Consider the following 22832-nt stretch of genomic DNA (forward strand, 5'->3'; position numbering starts at 1 on the left):
GCTGGAACGCAAGTGATTCTCCCACCTCAGCCACCTAAGTAGCTGGGACTATAGGTGCACACTGCCATCCTGTGGGATGACCATTAATGTTAAATGAAGCAGAAAGAGGCCAGGCACGGTGGCTAACACCTGTAATCCCAGCACTTTGGGTGGATCACTTGAAGCCAGGAGTTCGAGACCAGCCTGGCCAACACGGCGAAACCGCATCTCTACTGAAAATACAAAAATTAGCTGGGCGTGGTGGTGCACACCTGTAGTCCCAGCTACTCGGGAGGCTGAGGCAGGAGAATCACTTGAATCTGGGAGGTGGAAGTTGCAGTGAGCCGAGATCGCACCACCACACTCCAGCCTAAGCAACAGAGTAAGGCCCTGTCTCAAAAAAAAAAAAAAAAAAAAAAAAAAGCTGAAAGAAAATTTTCTCTGGCTCCTCACTTCCAGATACAGACACAGGTCCCCCAGCACCCTTTGAGTCCCCTCCCACCAGAAGTGGCTTCCCAAGAGTCCTGGGGACCATTGCTGCAGTTTCTCTCCCATGGATACTCAGGCTTTCTTGGGGATAGGCATTTCTCCCAGAGCACGGCAGAGCCTCTTCCGGCCACACGGCTGTGACTTCCTGACTCAGCCATTCGTGGTCCTTCTCTGTGGGTGGCCACCTGAGCAGTCAGGGTGCCAGAGCTTCACAGTCATTTGTGACAGAGTAGGGGAGCATGGGTCCCTCCTCTTTGAGCCACAGTTTGTCAGTGATGTGCTATTTGTTGCAAGGACCTCAAGGTTTGGGGCATCCACAGGGGAAGATTCAAGAAACATCCACGACGCTGTGCTGAAAATCTCTGCTTCTTTCCAATGAGTCTGTCTTGGTTCCTGAAGAGTTACCTCTGCCTGGCTCCTTTGCTCAGAGTGTGCTGTCTCCTGGGAGGCCCCTGCAAATATGACTTTTGTGGGAAGAACTTCCCATGGGCTGGGCATGTCCGGTTCCACCCAGCGGTAGCCCCGGCTTGAGTTCAGTCTCAGCAGCGCCTCAGCTCCATGTGACCATTCTTTGTCACACTATTTGGTGTTATTTTGTGACCAGTGGATGCTGGAGGTCCTGCAGGGATTAAGCTAAGCTTCTACATACAGATTCAAGCTGGTATGGGCAGGGTGCAGCCGCAGGAATTAGAAGGTAATTCACCAGCTCTGCTAGTCCCTTTCGCTTGAGGCAGACGGCAGCAGGTCACAGACTCCAATGGGAAACAGAGTTTGAGAAGAAAGAACAGACACTTACTGTTTTTTTTTTTTTTTTTTTTGATGGAGTCTCACTCTGTCGCCCAGGCTAGAATGCAGTGGCGAGATCTTGGCTCACTGCAGCCTCCACCTCCTGGGTTCAAGTGATTCTCCTGCCTCAGCCTCCTGAGCAGCTGGGATTACAGGCGCACGTCACAATGCTTGGGTAATTTTTGTATTTTTAGTGGAGATGGGGTTTTGCCATTTTTGCCAGGCTGGTCTCGAACTCCTGACCTCAGGTGATCCACCCACCTTGGCCTCCATGCTGGGATTACAGGCGTGAGTCACCGTGCCCAGCCGCAGATAGCTCTTTCAAAAACCTTGGCTGTGAAGGAAAGGAGAAAGATGATAAGTTGCTGCAGACAGCTATAAAATTTAGGAATTTGGGGCCCTTTTTTTAAAAAATGGGAGAAATCTGAATGGAAGGCAACTCATTATAATTTAAATTTTGTCTTCAATTCACACCCCCTTCTGTCTATGGGATCTGGTTGGTTCTCTTTTGTTGTTATGCATGGAGTCCACACAAAACATATGACGATTTTCTAAAACATGTACAAATCCAACAGCTACAGCCCCAGTCACTTCAGCCTCTGCAGTTTGTCCATCCCGGGAGTGGGAGGGGCCTCGAGGCAGCAGGTGGAGGAGCACAGAGGCAGGGTGGGTGGAGGGTGGGATTTGCAGCAGGGCCCAGCTCCGCAGATGCTCTGAGAGGAGCAGGATCTTCAGCTCCTGGTCAAGCCGCGAAGAGAGCAGAGGAAAGCAGAGCTCTAGAGGGCTTTGGGTTATTTTAGCTGTAACTAACAGAATGGAATTGCCGTTGCCTAGCTGGGCTCACAAGAGCACAGTCCTCACTGGTTACAATACCTGCTTCTTCCTCAGCTCCCCGGGTCCCTCTTTCTTCCCATCCCCTACTAGCCAGACTCTTGTTTCTAAGCTCAGAGTTCCTATTTCCTTCTTTCCTTCCTTCCTGTTTCTAAGCTCAGAGCTGCTATTTCCTTCCTCCCTCCCTCCCTCCCTACTTTCCTTCCTTCCTTCCTTCCTTCCTTCCTTCCTTCCTTCCTTCCTTCCTTCCTTCCTTCCTTCTTTCCTTGTTTGAGACAGGGTCTTGCTCTGTCACCCAGGCTGGAGTACAGTAGTGTGATTATAGTTTACTGCAGGCTTGAACTCCTGGGCTCAAGCGATCCTCCAGCCTCAGCCTCCCGAGTAGCTGGGACTATAGGTATGTGCCACTGTGCCCGGCTAATTTTTAAAAATAGAGACGGGGTTTCGTTATCCTGCCAAGGTTTGAGAGCTGCTGTTTCTATTATACCTTCCTTTCCATTGTGGGGGAAGCTTTGTCTTTTTTTTAAGCCTTTTTTCCCCAATTAGGTTATAATTCATGTAACATGCAATTCACTATTTTAACCATTTTCAGTTGTACAATCCAGTGGCTTTTAGTTCATTCACAATGTTGTGCAACCAGCACCAGTATCAAATTCCACAACATGTTTTGTTTTGACCTCTTTAGCCCAGAAGATGGATGGAAGGGGGTGGACCTCATCAAAAGAAACCAAGGCTGCCAGGGTGCCAGAGGAATCCATGGTTTCCTTTGCTAAACAGATCCCCTCATTTTGCATTTTCCATTGATAATGTGTTTTCCTCCTTGAGGGCCATAAAATGGTAAAGAAAGGTTTTGCTTTGAGAGGCTTTCCACTTATCTATTCGTTCATCCCATTTCATTCATTCAGCATCGTTAGCCTCTCTTCTAGGCCAGGTACTCAGTGCTGATGATCCAGAGGCGAAGGAGAACACAGGGTCCCTGTCCTCTGGGGTTTGCAGCCTTGCAGGGATGACAAGTAGGAATCAAACAACTACCATTGTGGCAAGAGCTGTGGGAGTGGGTCATAGGGAGATAACTGCGGCAGAGGATTGGGTGCAATTTCCCGGAGAAAGTGGTATTGAGTGTGGGAGGATTAGCCAGGGAAGGACGGTGTGAGACATGAGTGTGGCTGGGGCGGGAGAAGGATGCGTGGGTGTACACAAGGGCAGAGGGGATGGCACATGGTGACACCTGGAGCAGGAAAAAAAATGGCCATGGGGACTTGGAATTCCAGGGTGACTAAAGCCTCAGGAGCTGCAGGAGAGTAGAGCAAGATGACACGAGGTATTGGGGCAGGAGGCAAGTCACGCAGGGCCTTGCAGGCCGTGTCGATGATCTGGGGCTTTGTCTTCAAGACAGGAATCTGACCAGGCGCAGTGGCTCATACCTGTAATCCCAGCACTTCGGGAGGCCGAGGTGGGTGGATCACCCGAGGTCAGGAGTTCAAGACCAGCCTGGCCAACATGGTGAAACCCCGTCTCTACGAAAATACAAAATTAGCTGGGCATGGTGGCACATGCCTGTAATCCCAGCTACTTGGGAGGCTGAGGCAGGAGAATCACTTGAACCTGGGAGGTGGAGGTTGCGGTGAGCCAAAATTTCGCCCCTGTACTCCAGCCTGGGCCACAGAGCGAGACTGCATCTCAAAAAAAAAAAAAAAGGAATTTGTCAAAAGAGATTCAGGCTGAAGACGAAAGGATTCACCAGCTCTGCAGACAACAGCCGGGAGGTCATTATTGGGTGAGGAAGGGTAGCTGTTTGGGTTTGGGTTAGGATGGTGGCTGTGAGGTGGGAGAGGATGGAAGGATTTAAGAGATATTTGGGATGTAGAATAGACAGGGAAGGAGAGGGAGGTCTAAGGATGACTTGAACAACTAGGTGGATGGTAAGATGGGAACTCTGGTGAGAAACAAGTTTGGAAGGAAAGATCATGGGTTCAGCTTAGAGCAGGTTGAGTTTGGGGTGCCTGAGAGGCTCCATGTGGAGACATCAAGTCCATAGCTAGGAATGTCTGGTCACTCAGAGGACAAGCATGGGTCAGAGATGTAAAATGAGGAGAGGTGAAAAGTAATGGTGAAACCACCTTTCACTTACACATATCACAACATCTGAAACACTTTATTGGATTTTTCTTTTTTTTTTTTTTTTTTTTTTTGAGACAAGGTCTTTCTTGCTCTCTTCCCTAGGCTGGAGTGCAATGGCGTGATCATGGTTCACTGCAGTCTTCACCTCCTGGGCTCAAGCGATCCTCCTACTTCAGCCTCCTGAATAGCTGGTACCACAGGCGCACCCTACCACGCCAGGCTAATTTTTTTCTTTTTTTTCTTTTCTTTTTTTTTTTTTTTTTTGTAGAGAAGGGTCTCCATAGATTGCCCAGGTTGGTCTTTATCTCCTGAGCTCAATAGATCCTCCTGCCTTGGCCTCCCAAAGTGCTGAGATTAGGGTGTGAGTCACTGTGCCCAGCCTTGGATTGTCAATGGCCTGTCTTTTCTCCTAGTTCAGTGATTCTCAACTTTGTTCCACCCATTTCTGGACCATGTGTGCACTGCTCTCTCCGGTAGCTTCCCTCATTGTCTGCAGTGATTCTCCCTCGTCCACAGGCTCCTTGAGGATAGAAATGTGTTGCTTATCTTTGCATCCCCAGCATCCAGGGCCCATTTTAGATAGCCAGTAGGTGCTCAGATGGCTGATAATCATGTGTGCCGAGAGTACACATGAATCAACGATTGTGTTGCAATCTGCATAAAATAATTCATCAGAGACAGTGATTGACATAATCTTTAATTTTGTAGCACCCATTATTAGAGTTTAAAATAATCTTTACTTATTTAGAAGCAAAACATACAACCATACAGATGATAACATGAAGGCAGCTTAAAAAGTACAGCACAAAGATGTATAAACAGTGTCACAAAGATTTAGGAGCTCAAGAGCATCACCTTCGCGGCTAAAGAACATCCTCCATGAAGCTTCGAGGACCTGCCTTGGGAAGATGCAGGGGTCACTGGGCTGTTACACCAAATAGAAGAGCATGGCTCAGTTCAGGATGTCCGAGGAAGCTACCCTCTTGTACATTTGCAAAAGTGCTGATAAGCTCAATTGTTTAATTTCAAGTGGCACTGTGCATTGCTTTGGTCTCTTCAGCGGTGGAGCTGATTTCTAGGAGGCATCCCCAGCTAAACACGGCCACTAGACCCATGACTCGCAGCCCCTGCAGCCACAGAAAGAAAGGGAACAGGCTCTCCCTCACCTTGATTCTTCTGGTCTAGGTGGTGAGCACCCTGAGGGGTGGTATCCACCAGCCCAGGGGTGTCAACAGGCCCAGTGCATGGCCCAGCATCTCAGCCACGATCCTCTGTAAACACAGGGGAAGGAAGCAAGACTTGCCCTCATCCATTTACAACCGAGTACACAGGGTTCAGAAGGTGGAGATCAGAGAAGACATGGGGGTGAACGTTGCTACTGCCTTGGGCTCACGTAGATAAGCTGTGTTTCAAAGAGTAGAAAATGGTTTTAGCAATAGTAGGACCAAAGTGTCATTAATGATGAAAGACAAGGCTCATGCCTATAATCCCAGCATTTTGGAAGGCCGAGATGGGTGGATCACCCGAAGTTGGGAGTTCAAGACCAGCCTGGCCAACATGGTGAAACCCGTCTCTACTAAAAATTAGCCAAGGGTGGTGGCAAACACCTGTAATCCCAGCTACTCTGGAGGCTGATGCACGAGAATCGCTTGAACCTGACAGGCGGAGGTTGCAGTGAGCCGAGATTTTGATACTCCAGCCTGGGTGACAGAGCGAGACTCTGTCTCAAAAAAAAAAAAAAAAAAGAAAAAGAAACACAAGCCAACAACTGCCTCGGCATGGTCAGGAAAAAGGAAGCCCGTGGCGGGGAGAGGAAGGCCGTCAGCATATGGAGGAAATCTGATTTGAGAAATGAGTGAATGGCTCGAAAACAAGTGACACGAAACAATGACATGGACCCAGAGGAGAGGAAAATTATAAAACAAGGAGGGCAGAAGTGGAAAGAGATGTGATAAGAAGGATAGTCTCCTCAAAACTAGGTAAAACATTAATTCATCTAAAAGAGAAAGGAAGGGGGAAGAAAATCTCCTAGACCTTACTTATTAATATTGTACTTAAAAGAACATATTTTTGCATTGCATATTATAGAGGAAGGGACAAGGATAGTGCTCTGGGTCAATATTTGCTGTAACTATGAACTTTGTCCTCTAACATTACAGCTACCTTTGGTCACAACCGCTTCCTCGGATGCTAAATTGAAAGGGAAAGAGACCAAAAGTCCACAAAGGGCTAAGCCTAAATCTACAGGAAGAAGGCATCCTGCTGAGTGGTAAAAATAATTCCCAGAGTACGGAACTGTTATTGGAGTTGGCTGGTCACACACTGGATCCGAATGACAGGGTGAAGTAGTGATGGACACATCCAGGACACAGGGACCCTCATCTCAATTATGCCAGCCTCATTCTGCTTGTATGTGCTCATTGGTAAAACAGCCTAACTCTTCCTATCTTCTAGTGGGGCTACTTGCAAGGCTTTTAGCATACAACCAAGAGTTAATTTATTTTTATTTTTATTTATTTTTGAGATGGAGTTTCGCTCTGTAGCCCAGGCTGGAGGGCAGTGGTGTGATTTTGGCTCACTGCAACCTCTGCCTCCTGGATCCTGGTTCAAGTAATTCTCCTGCCTCAGCCTCCCGACTAGCTGGAATTACAGGAATGCACCACCATGCCCAGCTAATTTTTGTATTTTCAGTAGAGCCGGGGTTTCACCATGTTGGCCAGGCTGGTCTCGAACTCCTGACCTCGCGATCTGCCCGCCTGACCTCGCGATCTGCCCGCCTTGCCTTCCAGAGTGCTGGGATTACAGGCGAGCCACCGCACCCGGCCAAAAATTAATATTAATAAAAGGCTGGTTGGTCCTAGGCTGGTTTTAGGACGTCAGCCCAGTCAGAAAGGATGTGTATAGATGCTATACTCCAGCAGGGGGCAGTACCACATAAAAATTACTATTAAGGAAAATCTAGGGCGCAGCATCTTTTGTCTGCTACCTCATATTTTCTATGTTGTTGAGTAATTATTATTTAGTGCCATAAAAATAGGTGACTTGTTCATACAGTTGATCTTCTGAGTACTGGTGGGAAATCCCAGCACCACTTAAGCCCTAACAATGTAAACCTTTGCCATTTGAAAAGTCACGTGTCTTCTTTGAGTCTCCCTCCTGTGTGAGCCCTCCTGTGTGTGGATGCGTGGGTGAGTGCGGCCTTCCTTTCTCTGTGTGTAGTAATTTGCTGTTGCAACCAAGGAAATGCATACTACATAGAACCTCATCAACTACCATTACAGAACAAAGTTTTGTTTAAGAGAATATACCCCAGATTTTTCTCTTTTTAAAATAGAGACAGAATTATCACGTGTTGCCCAGGCTGGTCTCGAACTCCTGACCTCAAGTGACCCTCCCACCCTCAGTCTCCCAAAGTGCTGGGATTACAGACATGAGACATAACACCCAGCCCTGTAATTTAGCAAAAGATATTTCATTCTAGGCTGGGAATGGTGGCTCCAGCCTGTAATTCCAGCACTTGGGAGGCTGACGTGGGAGGATTACTTGAGGCCAGGAGTTTGAGATCAGCTTGGACAGCACAGCTAAACTCCATCTCTACTTAAAAAAAAAAAAGAAAGAAAGAAAGAAAAAATTAGCTAGGCGTGCTTGTATAGGACTGCAGTTTCCATTATTTAGGAGGGTGAGGTAGGAGGGCAAGGCAGGAGGATTCCTTGAGCCCAGGAGGTTGAAGCTGCAGTGAGCTATAATTTCGCCACTGCACTCCAGCCTGGGCAACAGAGCAAGACCGTGTCTCCAAAAAATAATTAAAAAAAATAAAAAACAGATTTCTAATAGCAAAAGGACCTCATCATCAGCAGTTAAGTTTACAATATGCCCAATTTAACATGGATCCCTACGGACAGAAGTAAAAGTATTAATAAACTTGAATTTTAACAATTATTTGATCAATTAGTTATAATGTCCTTTCCACTCTCTCCTTTGTAAAATATCATCATGCTTATGCTATGACAGTACTTATTTGCTATAAATTAACTTTAAATAAAATGATTTTTGCATTGTTATGCAACTGATTGATACTTGTATTTCAGCTGGGAATTACTGTTTGATATTTTTGTATGCAACAATGATATAAATCATACTACATTTAGTCAAAGTCTGGACTCCGAAGGAACTTTAAAAATCTTTTGATAAAATTTCTCTGTTAATGGCACGCTCCTACTCATCAAAAATTTTCATAAACTCTGGTCATTACAGATGACAACATGTGCAAGAAACAGTACAGTCAAATTATAACAGCAAATTTACATCAACTCTTTTTTTTGAGATGGAGTTCTGCTCTGTCTCGCCCAGTGGCAGATCTCACCCAGAGTGCAGTGCGCAATCTCGGCTCATTGCTGTCTCCCGGATTCAAGTGATTCTCCTGTCTCAGCCTTCCCAGGAGCTGGGACTATAGGTGCACACCACCATACCCAGCTAATTTTGTATTTTTAGTAGTAAAGATGGGGTTTCACTATGTTGGCCAGGCTTGTCTTGAACTCCTGACCTCAGGTGATCCATCTGCCTTGGCCTCCCAAAGTGCTGGGATCACAGGCGTAAGCCACTGCCCCCAGCCAACTCGCCTTTTACAAAAAAAAAAAAAAAAAAGAAAAGAAAAGAAAGAAAATTCCTCCACCTTGGAACTTCCCCATGCAATTTTAATAGGAATTAAAACAGAACTATAAGGGTGTTCAAAGCTTTCCTAGCCATGCTAGCAACGAGATGATGATAAACCCAGTGTTAGACATGACTAGCAATCGGGACTCTGGAAATAATGATACCAAATGAGACAAGTGGGAGGTACCCTGTGATCCTATGTTTTTCTTGTTTTTCCTGTTATTCCTGAATTTAATGATAAAGGCACACACTCAACTCTGCCTGTATCTTATCTGCCTGAACCCTGCAAATCAGCAAATGTCATCTTGCTTGACATTTTTGATCCGTCTCAAGGAAGGAAAGTTCCACTGACACTTGTGAACAATAGCTGTGTTTCAGATAAGATGGTACGTTCAGTTTACAGTCGGTTTTGAGACTGCACTTTTGTGGTTGGAATTTTGGAAACATGCCCCCTAGAAGCTGTGCTCACTAAATTTTCCAAATTTTAAATTTAGAATTTAAGATCATTTTACAATTTTTATTTATGCTTGCTGCTGTGGCCCTTCGGAGGGAGTTAGAAGCCCACTTCTTGGGCTGCTGTCCCAGGCCACCGAGAGTGGCCCTGTGGCTTTCAGTAGAGCAGGGCTTCCTCTGAGCGGAGGACTTGAGTGAAGACTAGGACAGGATGGGGGCGGGAAGGAGGGCGGGCAGGGGGTGGGGGCGGGTGCTATTTCTGTTTTTGTCTTTTGAGACGGAGTCTCACTCTGTCGCACAGGCTGTAGTGCAGTGGCACAAGCTCAGCTCACTGCAACCTCCGCCTCCCCGGTTCAAGCAGTTGCCTGTCTCAGCCTTCCAAGTAACTGGGATTACAGGCACCTGCTATCATGCCTGGCTAATTTTTGTATTTTTAGTAGAGACGGGGTCTCACTGTCTTGGCCAGGCTGGTCTTGAACTCCTGACCTCGTGATCCACCTGCCTCGGCCTCCCAAAGTGCTGAAATTACAGGCATGAGCCACCGTGCCCAGCCGCAGGTGCTATTTCAATGCCCTTCTTCCCCAGGCTGCCCTTTCTTCTTGCCAGGCCTCTGCCCTTTTGTCAGTCTGAGGTGGAGGAGTCTCTTGAAATGAGATAAAGCTTCCCATCCCCCTCCACCAGGATGAAGGCTTTGGAGGGGGGTGCAGGTCCCACCTGTTCTTCCATCTTTTCTGTCTCTGTTTGTGGGGGGTGGAGGCCCAGAGGTGGGAGGAGGAAAGAACAGGTGAGGAGAGGTATAGAAAGGGGTTTTCCTCCCACCCTCCTCCCCCTTCCCTCTCCCACTGCCTGTATGGTGGCCACAGACTGTGCAGGCTGGTGTTAGGCTCAGGCGACAAGTGGGCCTGGGTGGAGATGGGGGAAGGAAGGAGCTTTCTGGAGGCACTTGGCCAGGCAGTCGTGCGCAAGAAGATTGTCACCCTGAGATCCATTCTTTGCATCCCCAGGCGGTGGCAGGACAGAAGTGGTGCAGCGCATCAGACTGCTGGGGTCTGCTACCACCAACACTAAACAACCACAGCCTTTCAAATCCCACTTCTCTAACAGGTAAAAAAGGAATGTCCTCTTCCATTTCCCCGCAGTAAACTCTGGGCTAATAAATGAGAATGTGTCACACGTAGTTTAATGAGAATGTGATACATCAAATCCAATTCGTAGATGGCGAGAACTCCTAACGGCTTCTGTACAGTGCCCGGAACCTGGCTGACAAAAATGTTTAATAATTGCCTCACTGGACACCAATTTGCCAAAGAATCTATTTTTAAAAATCTCAACATTTTATTACTGGCTGTTACTTTCAATATATCTGGTGATAAATCTGACATTTATTTCATAAATCTGACAAGAGAAGATGAGCTGGGTGAGATGAGCACTAAATCAGAAGTGATAAGTATGTCTCTATAATAGATTTTGCTGGTGTAGAGTTTACAATTGATGGTGAGGCTGACTTCATGTGCTAGCAACCTAATGAAAACCACTGTAATTGTCAGTGGAAAAAAACATGGTGGTTTAGAAAATAACTTTCTTTTGAGTTAATCCTAATCTTTCGGTTGTACTGAATCAGTGTTATTCATCATTTTTGCTTATTTTAATCAGGGACTTACACAGAATCCTTCCAAATTGAACTAAGTGTCTCAATTTTCTAAGCCCATAACCAAAACCAAATAGCACTTTCATGGAATTGTCAGTCAAAGCAAGGCTTTGCCTTTTATCTTTTCTCCCCCAAATTACCTAGAAAATCTGATCTTTCCAATAACAAATTTGAACCAAATGTTTCGTTTGTTTAAAATCCTTTAAAGTTTGGATTTGAAGGAATCCCGTCCCTCCCAGCGTCCACATGAAGACTCCCTCTTCTTGGCTAAACCGCTGTGTAGTGTGATGAGGTACTGTTTTAAGCTGGGCTAGTAGAAGCTGGAAGTGGTTACATTTCACCAACAGGTTACTGGATTTTCATTTATTTCTTAACTGAGCTTTATTTTAGGGGTGAAGCACTCAGCCTTACACAAAGAATGAAAAAGTAAACATTACATTAAATTATTATTACAATTTTTTTTTTTTTTTTTGAGATGGAGTCTCGCTCTGTTGCCTAGGCTGGAGTGCAGTGGCATGATCTCGGCTCACTGCAACCTCTGCCTCCTGGGTTCAAGCAATTCTAGTGCCTCAATTTCCCAAGGAGCTGGGATTACAGGCGCCTGCCACGACGCCTGGCTGATTTTTGTATTTTTAGTAGAGACGGGGTTTTGCCATGTTGGCCAGGCTGGTCTCAAACTCCTGACCTCAAGTGATCCACCCACCTCCGCCTCTGAAAGTGCTGGGATTACAGGCATGAGCAACCACGCCCAGCCTAACTATCACATTACATTTTTTAAAGTCCCGGGTAACCAAAGGGGATTTGGAGTCCTCTTTTTTTTTTTTTTTTTTTTTTTTTTTTTTTGAGACAGAGTCTCACGCTGTTGCCCAGGCTGGAGTGCAGTGGTGCGATCTCTGCTCACTGCAAGCTCCGCCTCCCGGTTTCAAGCCTCAGCCTCCCAAGTAGCTGGGACTATAGGCGCATGCCATGACGCCCGGCTAATTTTTTGTATTTTCAGTAGAGATGGGGTTTCACCATGTTAGCCAGGATGGTCTCGATCTCCTGACCTCATGATCTGCCCGCCTCGGCCTCCCAAAGTGCTGGGATTACAGGTGTGATGGAGTACTCTCTTTTTTAAAGTCCTGAGTAACCAAAGGGGATTTGGAGTACTCTCTTTGTCAAACACTATTCCCATGGCCTTGATTACCTCGCTGCTTCCTGACTGTTTTCCCAATAACCATCAGTTTCTGCAGGTCTTTAAAAAATATTTGAGCAAATGACATTACTGATAGTCCACATATTGTAAACATATTTGCATAAAAAAGATGGGGCAGGTGTTCTCAAGAGTAACAGCATCCTGTTAATTCACCAAAGTACTTTATAACAAAAAAAGTAATAAACCAACAAGACAGGGTCACTTCTCATTGCTGTTTTTTTTTTTTTTTTCTTTTTTCTCATGAGTCACTGAGGCTTTTTATTTTGAGCACAAAATCACTGGGGATCTTGCCTGTGGCCACCCTGGAGATGACACCGGAGGGTCACGTGGCTCCAGACACTTGGTGGAAAGTGAGGCGAGAAAAACAATGATTTGGGCCAATTACATGACCGCAAAGTTAGAGCTGCCAACAGGGCTCCAGGGAGCTTGGCTTCTGTAGAAGTTCTTTTTTTTTTTTTTTTTTTTTTTTGAGATGGAGTCTCGCTCTGTCACCAGACTGGAGTGCAGTGGCATGATCTCGGCTCACTGCAACCTGCTTCTGTAGAAGTTCTAAAGAAGCGGTGCAAACTCCACGGCGGTGGGCGAGGGGAGCTCACTAGCAGCGGCCCCTACAAACGTTGGTCAGGGGCCTTCGGCTGCCCGAGCTGACACGAGGGGAGGGTCTAATTAGCCACCAGGTGACTGAAGGGCTTGCCTGCCCACAGCTTAGTTGGCCGGGGGGTTTCTGAAGTTCCTGCCAGCAAACTTAGCCTTGCTGCCAAGCTCCTCTTCAGTTCTGAGGAGCTGGTTGTACTTGGCCAAGCGCTCAGATCAGCAAGGGGCACCAGTCTTGAGCTGCCAGGGCACAGCCCCACCACCAGGTCAGCAATGAAAGTATTTTCAGTCTCCCCAGAACGATGAGACACCATGACACCCCAACCACTGGCCTGGGCCAGCTTGCACACCCGGAGGGACTCAGTCATGGAGCAAATCTGGTTCACTTTGAGCAGGAGGCAGCTGCACGCCTTCTCATTCACCGCCTTGGCCGTCCTCTTTGGGCTGGTCACTGTGAGACCATCCCTCACTACCTGGATTCCTGCACTGGCCGTGAACTTCTGCCAAGCTCCCCAGTCATCCTGGTCAAAGGGATCTTTGACAGACACCACTGGGTAGTTTTTGATGCAGGACTTGGACAGATCAGCCAGATGGTTAGGTGAGAGGTACCTTATGGGGTCATCGGGAGACCTGAATTCCAGGTCATACTTCCCAGACCTGAAGAAGTCGGAGGCCGCTGTGTCCATGCCGATGATCACCTTATCAGTGTAGCCAGCTTTCCCAATCGCAGCTTCAGCAGCTCCAGGCCTTGGCAGCAAATGCGCCTCCATCCCCCATGCTGGTGGCATCTTTCCCTTATTTCTCCTTGATGACATTCTTCAGGTTGTGGTAAACCTCTGCTCCACTGGGCATGGCTTCCTGAAGTTTGCCACACCGACTGGGAGGACCATGAACTCCTGCATGGCCAGCTTGTTGCCAGCATGAGAACTGCCATTGATGACACTGAACACCGGGACTGGCAAGACGACTTTGGGGTTGCCAGGCAAGTCGGCAATGTGGTGGTACAGGGGAACCCCCTTCACAACAGCGCCAGCTTTGCAGGCGGCGAGGGAAACCCCAGAATAGCGTTCCCACAAATTGAGATTTATTTTCTGTTCCATCCATCTCGATCATCAGTTGGTCAATCTTCTCTTGTTCTGTGACGTTCAGTTTTTTTCTAACCAGGGCAGGTGCAATAGTTTTATTGATGTACGCAACAGCCTTTGAGACACCCTTCCCCATATGGTGAGTCTTATTATTGTCCTGGAGTTCTAGGACCGCACAGATACCAGCTGAAGCACCACTGGGCACAGCAGCTCTGAAGAGACTTTTTGAGGTCAAGAGATCAACCTCAATAGTGGGATTCCCACAAGAGTCAAAGATCTCCCTGGCATGGATCTTGAGAATAGATGTGGTGAATTTCTAGCCGCTGGGTCTCGTGGCCTAGGAGAGACGTGGAGGGCGCTGCAGACACTGAGGTGAGCGCTCCTCATTGCTGTTTTCTTTGAAACCGTGGGAATGGCACTGATCAGGAAGAGATGTTACATATAGTGCTGTGGGTATGTCTGGGCCTATCAGCAGTCTCAGGACCTATTTAAATCTTTAGCCGTATTTCAGGGAGAGGATAATTTTATTTTCATCATGGCATGAATCCATTCCGACTGCAGGACTTTGGCCCTTAGCGGATACTAGAAAATATGCTTTCCTAATTCCAGATTTGAATATTAAATTAAAATAGATGTGCAAAACTAAACAAACAGAGATCCACCACCAAAACAAGCTACCCCTCCACAAAACTACCAGCTTTGGGGAAAACCAGTGTCCACTGTTCCACGTCCTTATACTAAATTCCTACAAAAGAACAGATTCACATTCCTTCTTCACCTGTGGTTGTGTCAACGTCCGGGGAGGCCAATGAAGGAAGAAGAAGAGCTCTAGAAGTGCCTGGAGGGGTCTCCACGCTCCCGCTTGGGCCACTCCTCGTCCACCCACCTGCGCAGAACCTTCTCCACGTCGGCCCTGTGGTAGAGCCTGCAGAGCTCCATCAGCTGGCCCACCGTCCTCTGACTGTTCCGCAGCAGGAACTCCAAGGTGGGGCTCTGTGGCCTCTGCTCCAGGAAGCACAATTCATCATAGGACATCCCCCATTTGCTTGCAAAATTCCTCCAGTTTTTCACCGTTGGGTGACACGGATCCAGCTTTATCCTGATCACATCTAGTAAGTCCTGATCATTGAGCAAGTCACTGATGGTGGGGGCCCGGAGCAAGCAGGAGGAACAAGTACAGTTTTCTTTGCAGGAGTTGTCCTTGCTGATCTCTGCAGGGAGAAACAATTTAGTCCACAGGTCAACAAGAGGCCTAACATATGCATTCATTTCTTACATCCTTTATGTTCCTGCTGAATTGTCAAAAGCATCATATGGAAGACTATTTCAGAATTCTCATTTCTTTTTTTTTTTTTTGAGATGGAGTCTCGCTCTGTTGCCCAGGCTGGAGTGTAGTGGCATGATCTCAGCTCACTGCAAGCTCCGCCTCCCGGGTTCATGCCATTCTCTTGCCTCAGCCTCCTGAGTAGCTGGGACTACAGGCGCTGCCACCGCGCTTGGCTAATTTTTTGTATTTTTAGTAAAGACGGGGTTTCACCGTGTTAGCCAGGATAGTCTTGATCTCCTGACTTCGTGATCTGCCTGCCTCGGCCTCCCAAAGTGCTGGGATTACAGGTGTGAGCCGCTGTGCCTGGCCTAAGAATGCTCATTTCTAATAATGTGTTACTCTTTTTTTCTTTTCTTTTCTTTTCTTTTTTTTTTCTTGATACAGGGTGTCACCCTGTTGCTCAGGCTGCAGTGCAGTGGCATGATCTTGGCTCACTGCAACCTCCACCTTCCAGGCTCAGGTGATCCTCCCACCTCAGCCTCCCGAGTACCTGGGACTATAGGCACGTACCACCAAACCTGGCTATTTTTTTGGTAGAGATGGGGTTTCACCATGTTTCCCAGGCTGATCTTGAACTCCTAGGCTCAAGTGATCTGCCCAGCTTGACCTCCCAAAGTGCTGGGATTACAGGCATGAGCCACTGCACTTGGCTGTGTTATTCTTCATAGCCAAAGGTGGGTTGCTTTGCTGGAAGGAGTAGGAATTTTTAAAGCCTTTCTTTCCAAGACTGTCTATGTCTTACAGTGTGCATCTGTGACACTGCTGGCCAGAACAAGGGCTCCAGCAAACAGAACGCTCCCTGAGGCACAAAGGTCTGCAGTGCCCATGAGTAACCAGCCCACACCTGCATGCAGTGCCCGTGAGTAACCAGCCCACACCTGCATGCACCTCAGCCCTTGCCCCTTCCAAGTGACCAGTCAGCCCTGACAGTTTAACACCAAACACACCATGTCAGCGTGTACAAAACTGCACACTTCTTTGAAAGGTCTTTTTTTAAAAAAAAACAAAAAACAAAAAAACAACGCAGACATGAAAACTGGAATATCCACTCCATATGCATATTTGAAAACAAGCGATAGTTGAGAGTGCCAGAAATCTTACTTTTTAAATTTACGGCCCCCTTATCAGCCCTCTGCCTTTACCTGTGCTTTCTTCACCCATAGGCTCCCTTTGAAGTGGCGCCAACACCCTGGGGTGTGTGCAGTGGGAGGGAAAGAGGCGGAAAACCCAGCAGGAGGCTTTTCAGCTGAGCTTCAGCATGAAGAGCATGCGCCCACACCAGAGGAAGAGCCGCCTTCCTACTGAATCTTAAAGACTCAACTGTAGCCTCATTTGACGAGCAGGAGGCATGTTAGTAGGAGGACAAAGTTTGTAGGTGAGAGGTGTGGACAAGTCATTTGTAATAAAGTATTAAGTGGTGTCTAAACAACATGGCAAATTAAGCAGCTTAAATTCTACAACAACACTGAGTCTCATGAGCCCTCTGAATTCAGATTTTAATAGCCAAAGGCCACTTTGCTTGGAAAGGCCACTGGCTTGGAAAATTCTGGGGAAGGTTATAATAGCCTTTACTATATATATGACGTTGAGTCATGGCCTTCCTAGTTTGGGAAGGTAAAGAATTTGGACAGAGGGAGTAACTCTGGTGATCATAAGGGAGCAAACCAGCAATCTTGAGGCCAGTGGAAATTCAAAGGCAATAAAACAAGAGCCATGAAAATATGCTCATACTCTTTGACCTATTAATGTAACTCCTGGGAATCCATCCTAAGGAGATAATCCAAAATACGCATTTACATAAACATTGTTATCACGGTGTTATTTACATTATTGAGTTTCAAAAACAACCAAAATGTCTAAAGTTAGGGGACTTGTGAAATAAATGATTGTACTACTTGATGGAATATTATTTAAGTAACTATGAAGACAATATGGCAACCTAGAAAATGTTTGTGATGTTATGGGAAAAATGCAAGATAGAAAAAAATGTATGAATTCTACGATTAGAACTACATGAAAATCAATGAGTGGATAAAGAAAATGTGATATATATATGAGATATATGTGATATATATATATATGATATATATATCACATTTTCTTTATCCACTCATTGATTTTATATATATATGATGAAATACTATTTATCCATAAAAAGGAATTAATTAATGGCATTTGCAGTAACCTGGATGGAATTCGAGACTATTATTCTTTTTTTTTTGAGATGGAGTCTCGCTCTGTCGCCCAGGCTGGAGTGCAGTGGTGCGAACTCGGCTCACTGCAAGCTCTGCCTCCCGGGTTCACGCCATTCTCCTGCCTCAGCCTCCCGAGTAGCTGGGACTACAGGCGCCCGCCATCACGCCTGGCTAATTTTTTGTATTTTTAGTAGAGACAGGGTTTCACTGTGTTAGCCAGGATGGTCTTGTTCTCCCAACCTTGTGATCTGCCCGCCTCAGACTCCCAAAGTGCTGGGATTACAGGCGTGAGCCACCGTGCCCAGTAAGACTATTGTTCTAAGTGAAGTAACTCAGGAATGGAAAACCAAACATCGTATGTTCTCACTCATAAGTGGAAGTTAAGCTATGAGGATGCAAAGGCATAAGAATGATACAATAGACTTTGGGGACTCAGGGGGAAAAGGTGGGAAGGGGGTGAAGGATAAAATATACAAATCGGGTGCAGTGTATACTGCTCGGGTTATGGGTGCACCAAAATCTCATAAATCACCACTAAAGAACTTACTCATGTAACCAAATACCACCTATTCCTCAATAAACTATGGAAATTAAAAAATAAAAAGTAAAAAGCAACCTGGGAAAAAAAAAATTTCTCCCTGGCCAGTCACAGTGGCTCACACCTGTAATCCCAGCAATTTGGAAGGCTGAGGCAGGAGGATCACTTGAGCCCAATAGTTCGAAATCAGCCAGTGCAACATAGTGGAACCCTGTCTCAAAAAAAAAACCTAAAAATTAGCCGGGTGTGCTGGTGCATGCCTGTGGTCTCAGCTTCGTGGGAGGCTGAGGTGAGCGGATTGCTTGAGCTTAGGAGGTTGAGGCGGCAGTGAGCCGTGACTGCGCCGCTGCCATCCAACCTGGGCAACAAAGTGAGACCCTGTCTCAAAAAAACCAAAAATTCTCTCTGTGCACCTTTTAAGAATACCTGAACTTCCCTATGTACACTTAAGCTTCGCTGGGGTGCTTAGACTTTCTTTTCTGTATCTGTCCAGTTACCAAGTCCCAGCCTTCCACTCCATGCTCCCCATGCTCTCTTCCTGTTTTATTTTCCATGACTGCCTCAATATAACTTGTGCTGAACCAAACTGGACTACTCAATTCCCTGCATTTTCTTTTTTAAAGTTTAATTTAATTAAAAAAAAAAAAAAACTGGCTGGGTACAGTGGCTTCTGCCCACAGTTCCAGTGCTTTGGGAAACTGAGGCAGGAAGATTGCTTAAGGCCAGAAGTTCAAGATGAGCCTGGGCAACACAGCAAGACCTCCATCTCCACAAAAAAAATTTTAAAATTGGCTGAGTGTGATGGTGTGCACCTGCAGTCCCAGCTGCTTGGGAGGCTGAGGCAGGAGGATTGCTTGAACCCAGAGTTCCAAGTTATAATGAACTATGACTGTGCCATTGCATTCCAGCCTGGGTAACAGAGTGGGACTGTCTCAAAAAACAAAACAAAATCCCTAATCTAATCTCAGTGTAGAAAATTTGGAATATATATATACACACACACACACACACACGTGTGTATATATATACACACACACATATAATACACATATATACACACATATAATATGTATATATGTATATAATATATAATACACACATATACATATATACACATATAGAATACGTATATGTACACACATACATAATACATATATATACACATATATACACGTATATATTATATATATATGAATTTTGGATAAACTATTAACGGTTAGGGTTTTCCCCAATTATCCTGACTGAGTGAAGATGTGATGCATACCTTTCACATAAATTTTGGCCGCATCTTTAATCATCTCACCACTAACAGGATAATTAAGTGAAAAGAATGAGCCTTCTAAGGCTACTGGTGCATGTGCCCCAAATTGCTCTCCAGAAAGAAAGGCTGTACCAGTTTACAGTATGAATTTTTTTCTTTTCTTTCTTTTTTTTCTTTTTTTGAGACAGTCTCGTCCTGTCATCCAGGCTGGAGTGCAGTGGCACAATCTCAGCTCACAGCAACCTCTGCCTCTTGAGTTCAAGCAATTCTCCTGCCTCAGCCTCCTGAGTAGTTGGGATTTCAGGCACCCGCCATCACACTCGTCTAATTTCTATATTTTTAGTAGAGGTGGAGTTTCACCATGTTGGCCAGGCTGGTCTCAAACTCCTGACCTCAGGTGATCTCCCCTCTTGGCCTCCCAGTGTGCCGAGATTACAGGTGTGAACTACCACGCCCAGTCATTTCCCCTTTGTCAGCGCCAAGTATTCGTTTTAAAAATCTCTTTTTAAAGGTTCTTAAAAAGTGGTAGGTTAAAAAATCAGGCCGTATCTTTTCCTATCTCCATGCCGTTTTCAGTGTTTCCTTCATGATCAGAATGCCTTCCCTCTCCTTCTCGCCGAACTTCCTCTATGGCACTTCCCTTCCTCTAATGGACTCTACCCATCCTAGAAAACCCACTCGGATTCCCCCTTTCCATGAAGTCTTCCCGGCCGCTGTCTGGAATTCCACCTCACTTGGAACCCCCACATCATTTTGTTTGCATCTCCTGACCCTGCCTTGTAGTGAGAAATACTGTACGGTTTTCTTATTTCCATGCAACACCTTAAAATCCTGAGAACAGACAGGCATCTCCGCTCCTGCCTCAGCCTCCCGAGTAGCTGGGACTACAGGCGCCCGCCACCAGGCCCGGGTAATTTTTTATATTTTTAGTAGAGACGGAGTTTCACTGTGTTAGCCAGGATGGTCTCGATCTCCTGACCTCATTATCCGCTCACTGTGGCCTCCCAAAGTACTGGGATTACAGGCGTGAGCCACTGTACCTGGCTATAATGCAGTTCTTATAATGACAAATAATTCATTTATATCCCTGTAAATCATGTATTATAAATACAATCACAAGCATGGAGAAAAGTTTGGAAGGATCTATAACAAAAATGTTAACAATGGTTAATTCTGGGTGATGAGAACACAGGTGACTAATTTTTTTTTTTTGCTTATGGATATTTTCCAATTTTCTATAATTATTGTGTTTATTTGAATACTATATGTATTTTTGAGACAGGGTCTTGCTCTGTGGCCCAGGTTGGAGTGCAGTGCTGCAACCATGGCTCACTGTAGCCTCCACCTCATGGGCTCAAGCAATCCTCCTGCCTCAGCCTCCCGAGTAGTTGGCATGCACCACCATACCCAACTAATTTTTTGATTTTTTAAAACTTTCTGTAGGCTGGGCGATATGGCTCATGTTTGTAATCCCAGTACTTTAGGAGGCTGAGGGGGGCAGATCACCTGAGGTTGGGAGTTCGAGACCAGTCTGACCAACATGGAGAAACCCCATCTCTACTAAAAATACAAAAATTAACTGGGCATAGTGGCACATGCCTGTCATCCCAACTACTTGGGAGGCTGAGGCAGGAGAATTGCTTAAACCTGGGAGGCAGAGGTTGCGGTGAGTTGAGACCATGCCACTGCACTCCAGCCTGGGCAACATGAGCGAAACTCCATCTCAAAAAAAAAAAAAATTGTTGTAGGGACAGGGGTCTCACAATGCTCCCCAGGCTGGTCTTGAACTCCTGGGCTGAAGCAATCCACCTCCCTCAGCCTCCCAAAGTGCTGGGATTACAGGTGTGAGCCACTGTGCCTGGCCTAAAATAGACATTTTTTAATGTCATAAAAAAATAAGGATTTAAACTGCTAGGTCCAGAATTATATGTAATGGTGTCTCAAGTTCCCTTTCTTGTCTTGTCTTTGTAAGAGTTAGTGTTGGCAATGTTACCGTCAAGAAGGAAAAAACATCAGAAAGTTTCTGTCAGGCTCCTTTATTTATTTATTTATTTATTTATTTATTTATTTATTTATTTATTTTTGAGACAGTGTCGCTGTTGTCAGCTCGGGCTGGAGTGCAATGGCACGATCTCAGCTCACTGCAACTTCTGCCTCCCAGGTTCCAACCATTCTCCTGCCTCAGCCTCCCGCGTTGCTGAGATTACAGGCACCAGCCACCATGCCCGGCTAATTTTTGTATTTTTTTAGTAGAGACTAAAGGGTTTTAGGGTTTTAAAACTTTTAGGGTTTCACCACGTTGGCCAGGCTGATCTTGAACTCTTTACCTCAGGTGATCTACCCGCCTCAGCCTCCCAAAGTGCTGGGATTACAGGCATGGGCCACCACGCCTGGTCTAGAAAGTTCCTTTAAACTGAGTGTATGAAAAGCTCTTATTTCTTTGAACAATCATATCGACCATTATCAGTTTATTTTAAAAAATGATATGCCAAAAGATCTACTAAAGTTTTTGTTTGTGTGTGTTTTCTTTCTTTTTTTTGAGATGGAGTCTTGCCCTTGTTGCCCAAGCTGGAGTGCAATGGTGCCATCTCGGCTCACTGCAACCTCCACCTCCTGGGTTCAAGCGATTCTCCCACCTCAGCATTCCGACCTAGCTGAAATTACAGGCGCCTGCCACTACTCCCAGCTAATTTTTTTTGGATTTGTAGTAGAGACGGGGTTTCACCATGTTGGCCAGGCTGATCTCAAACTCCTGACCTCATGATCCGCCTGCCTCAGCCTCCCAAAGCGCTGAGATTACCAGCATGAGCCACCACGCTCGCCCTGTGTGTGTTTTCAATAACACAAGTGACAAACCATTTCCTTAATTGGAATCTACATGGACTGCTAATATAAATGAATCTATAGCTGCCTTTTAGAATTACAAACTCTAATTAGCTCTCTGGAGGACTTAACACAGAGCAAACAAGGTTTTTTCCTATCAAATACATTTTGTTCTGCTATACTTTAAATTACTATCATATATATTATACATGAAAGGTTAAACTGGGTAATGCCTTAGAGAGGGGAGAGAAAGACTTCGGACCAAATAAATCCTTATCAGAAATGGAGAAAAACGTGATTATTTATTTTATTTTATTTTTGAGACGGAGTCTCGCTCTTATTGCCCAGGCTGGAGTGCAATGGGGCGATCTTGGCTCACTGCAAGCTCTGCCTCCCAGGTTCAAGCGATTCTCCTGCCTCACCCTCCCGAGTAGCTGGGATGACAGGCGCCTGCTACCACGCCCATCTAATTTTTGTATTTTTAATAGAGACAGGGTTTCACCATGTTGGCCAGGCTGGTCTCAAATGCCCAACCTCAAGTGATCCACCTGCCTTGGCCTCCCGAAGTGCTGGGATTACAGGTGTGAGCCATCGCACCCAGTCAAAAAATGAGATTATTATTTGATGCTTCTCAAATAACAAGCCCAGGGTTGCTATACAGTGGAAATTCAAAAATTATCTGCTAAATGAACAAATGAATGAGAACTGTGTATTGTCCCTGGGGGACAAAGTAGATTTGTTATTGTCGCTTAATGAATCTTAATACCTAAAGAGGGAACTTCTACTAAAGGAGAAAGAATGTAGCTGATATCTGCTAGCAGTAAATAGATACTGATGGAAAATACTGCAGAATT

At 45.8% G+C, this 22832-nt stretch overlaps 1 protein-coding gene and 1 pseudogene across 11 annotated transcripts in view; both read right to left on the bottom strand.

Moving 5' to 3' along the window:
* Positions 1-406: 406 nt before the first annotated feature.
* Positions 407-22832, bottom strand: part of LOC105474618 (EDAR associated via death domain) — a 191320-nt gene continuing 168894 nt past the window's right edge. For 5 of the 11 annotated variants that reach the window (XM_011729428.2, XM_011729429.3, XM_071073947.1 and 2 more), the window contains one exon: positions 14020-15045. In XM_011729428.2, coding sequence (XP_011727730.1) covers positions 14663-15045 — 383 coding nt within the window. In that variant the 3' untranslated portion in view covers positions 14020-14662. Of the gene's footprint in view, positions 1589-14018; positions 15046-22832 lie in introns of those variants that run through there. The other 6 variants (XM_071073940.1, XM_071073941.1, XM_011729424.2 and 3 more) reach the window with 3 other exon arrangements.
* On the bottom strand, positions 12598-14006 carry LOC105474617 (alpha-enolase pseudogene; annotated as a pseudogene).

This window comes from Macaca nemestrina, chromosome 1 (assembly GCF_043159975.1).
Source record: "Macaca nemestrina isolate mMacNem1 chromosome 1, mMacNem.hap1, whole genome shotgun sequence".
Taxonomy (NCBI): Eukaryota; Metazoa; Chordata; class Mammalia; order Primates; family Cercopithecidae; genus Macaca; species Macaca nemestrina.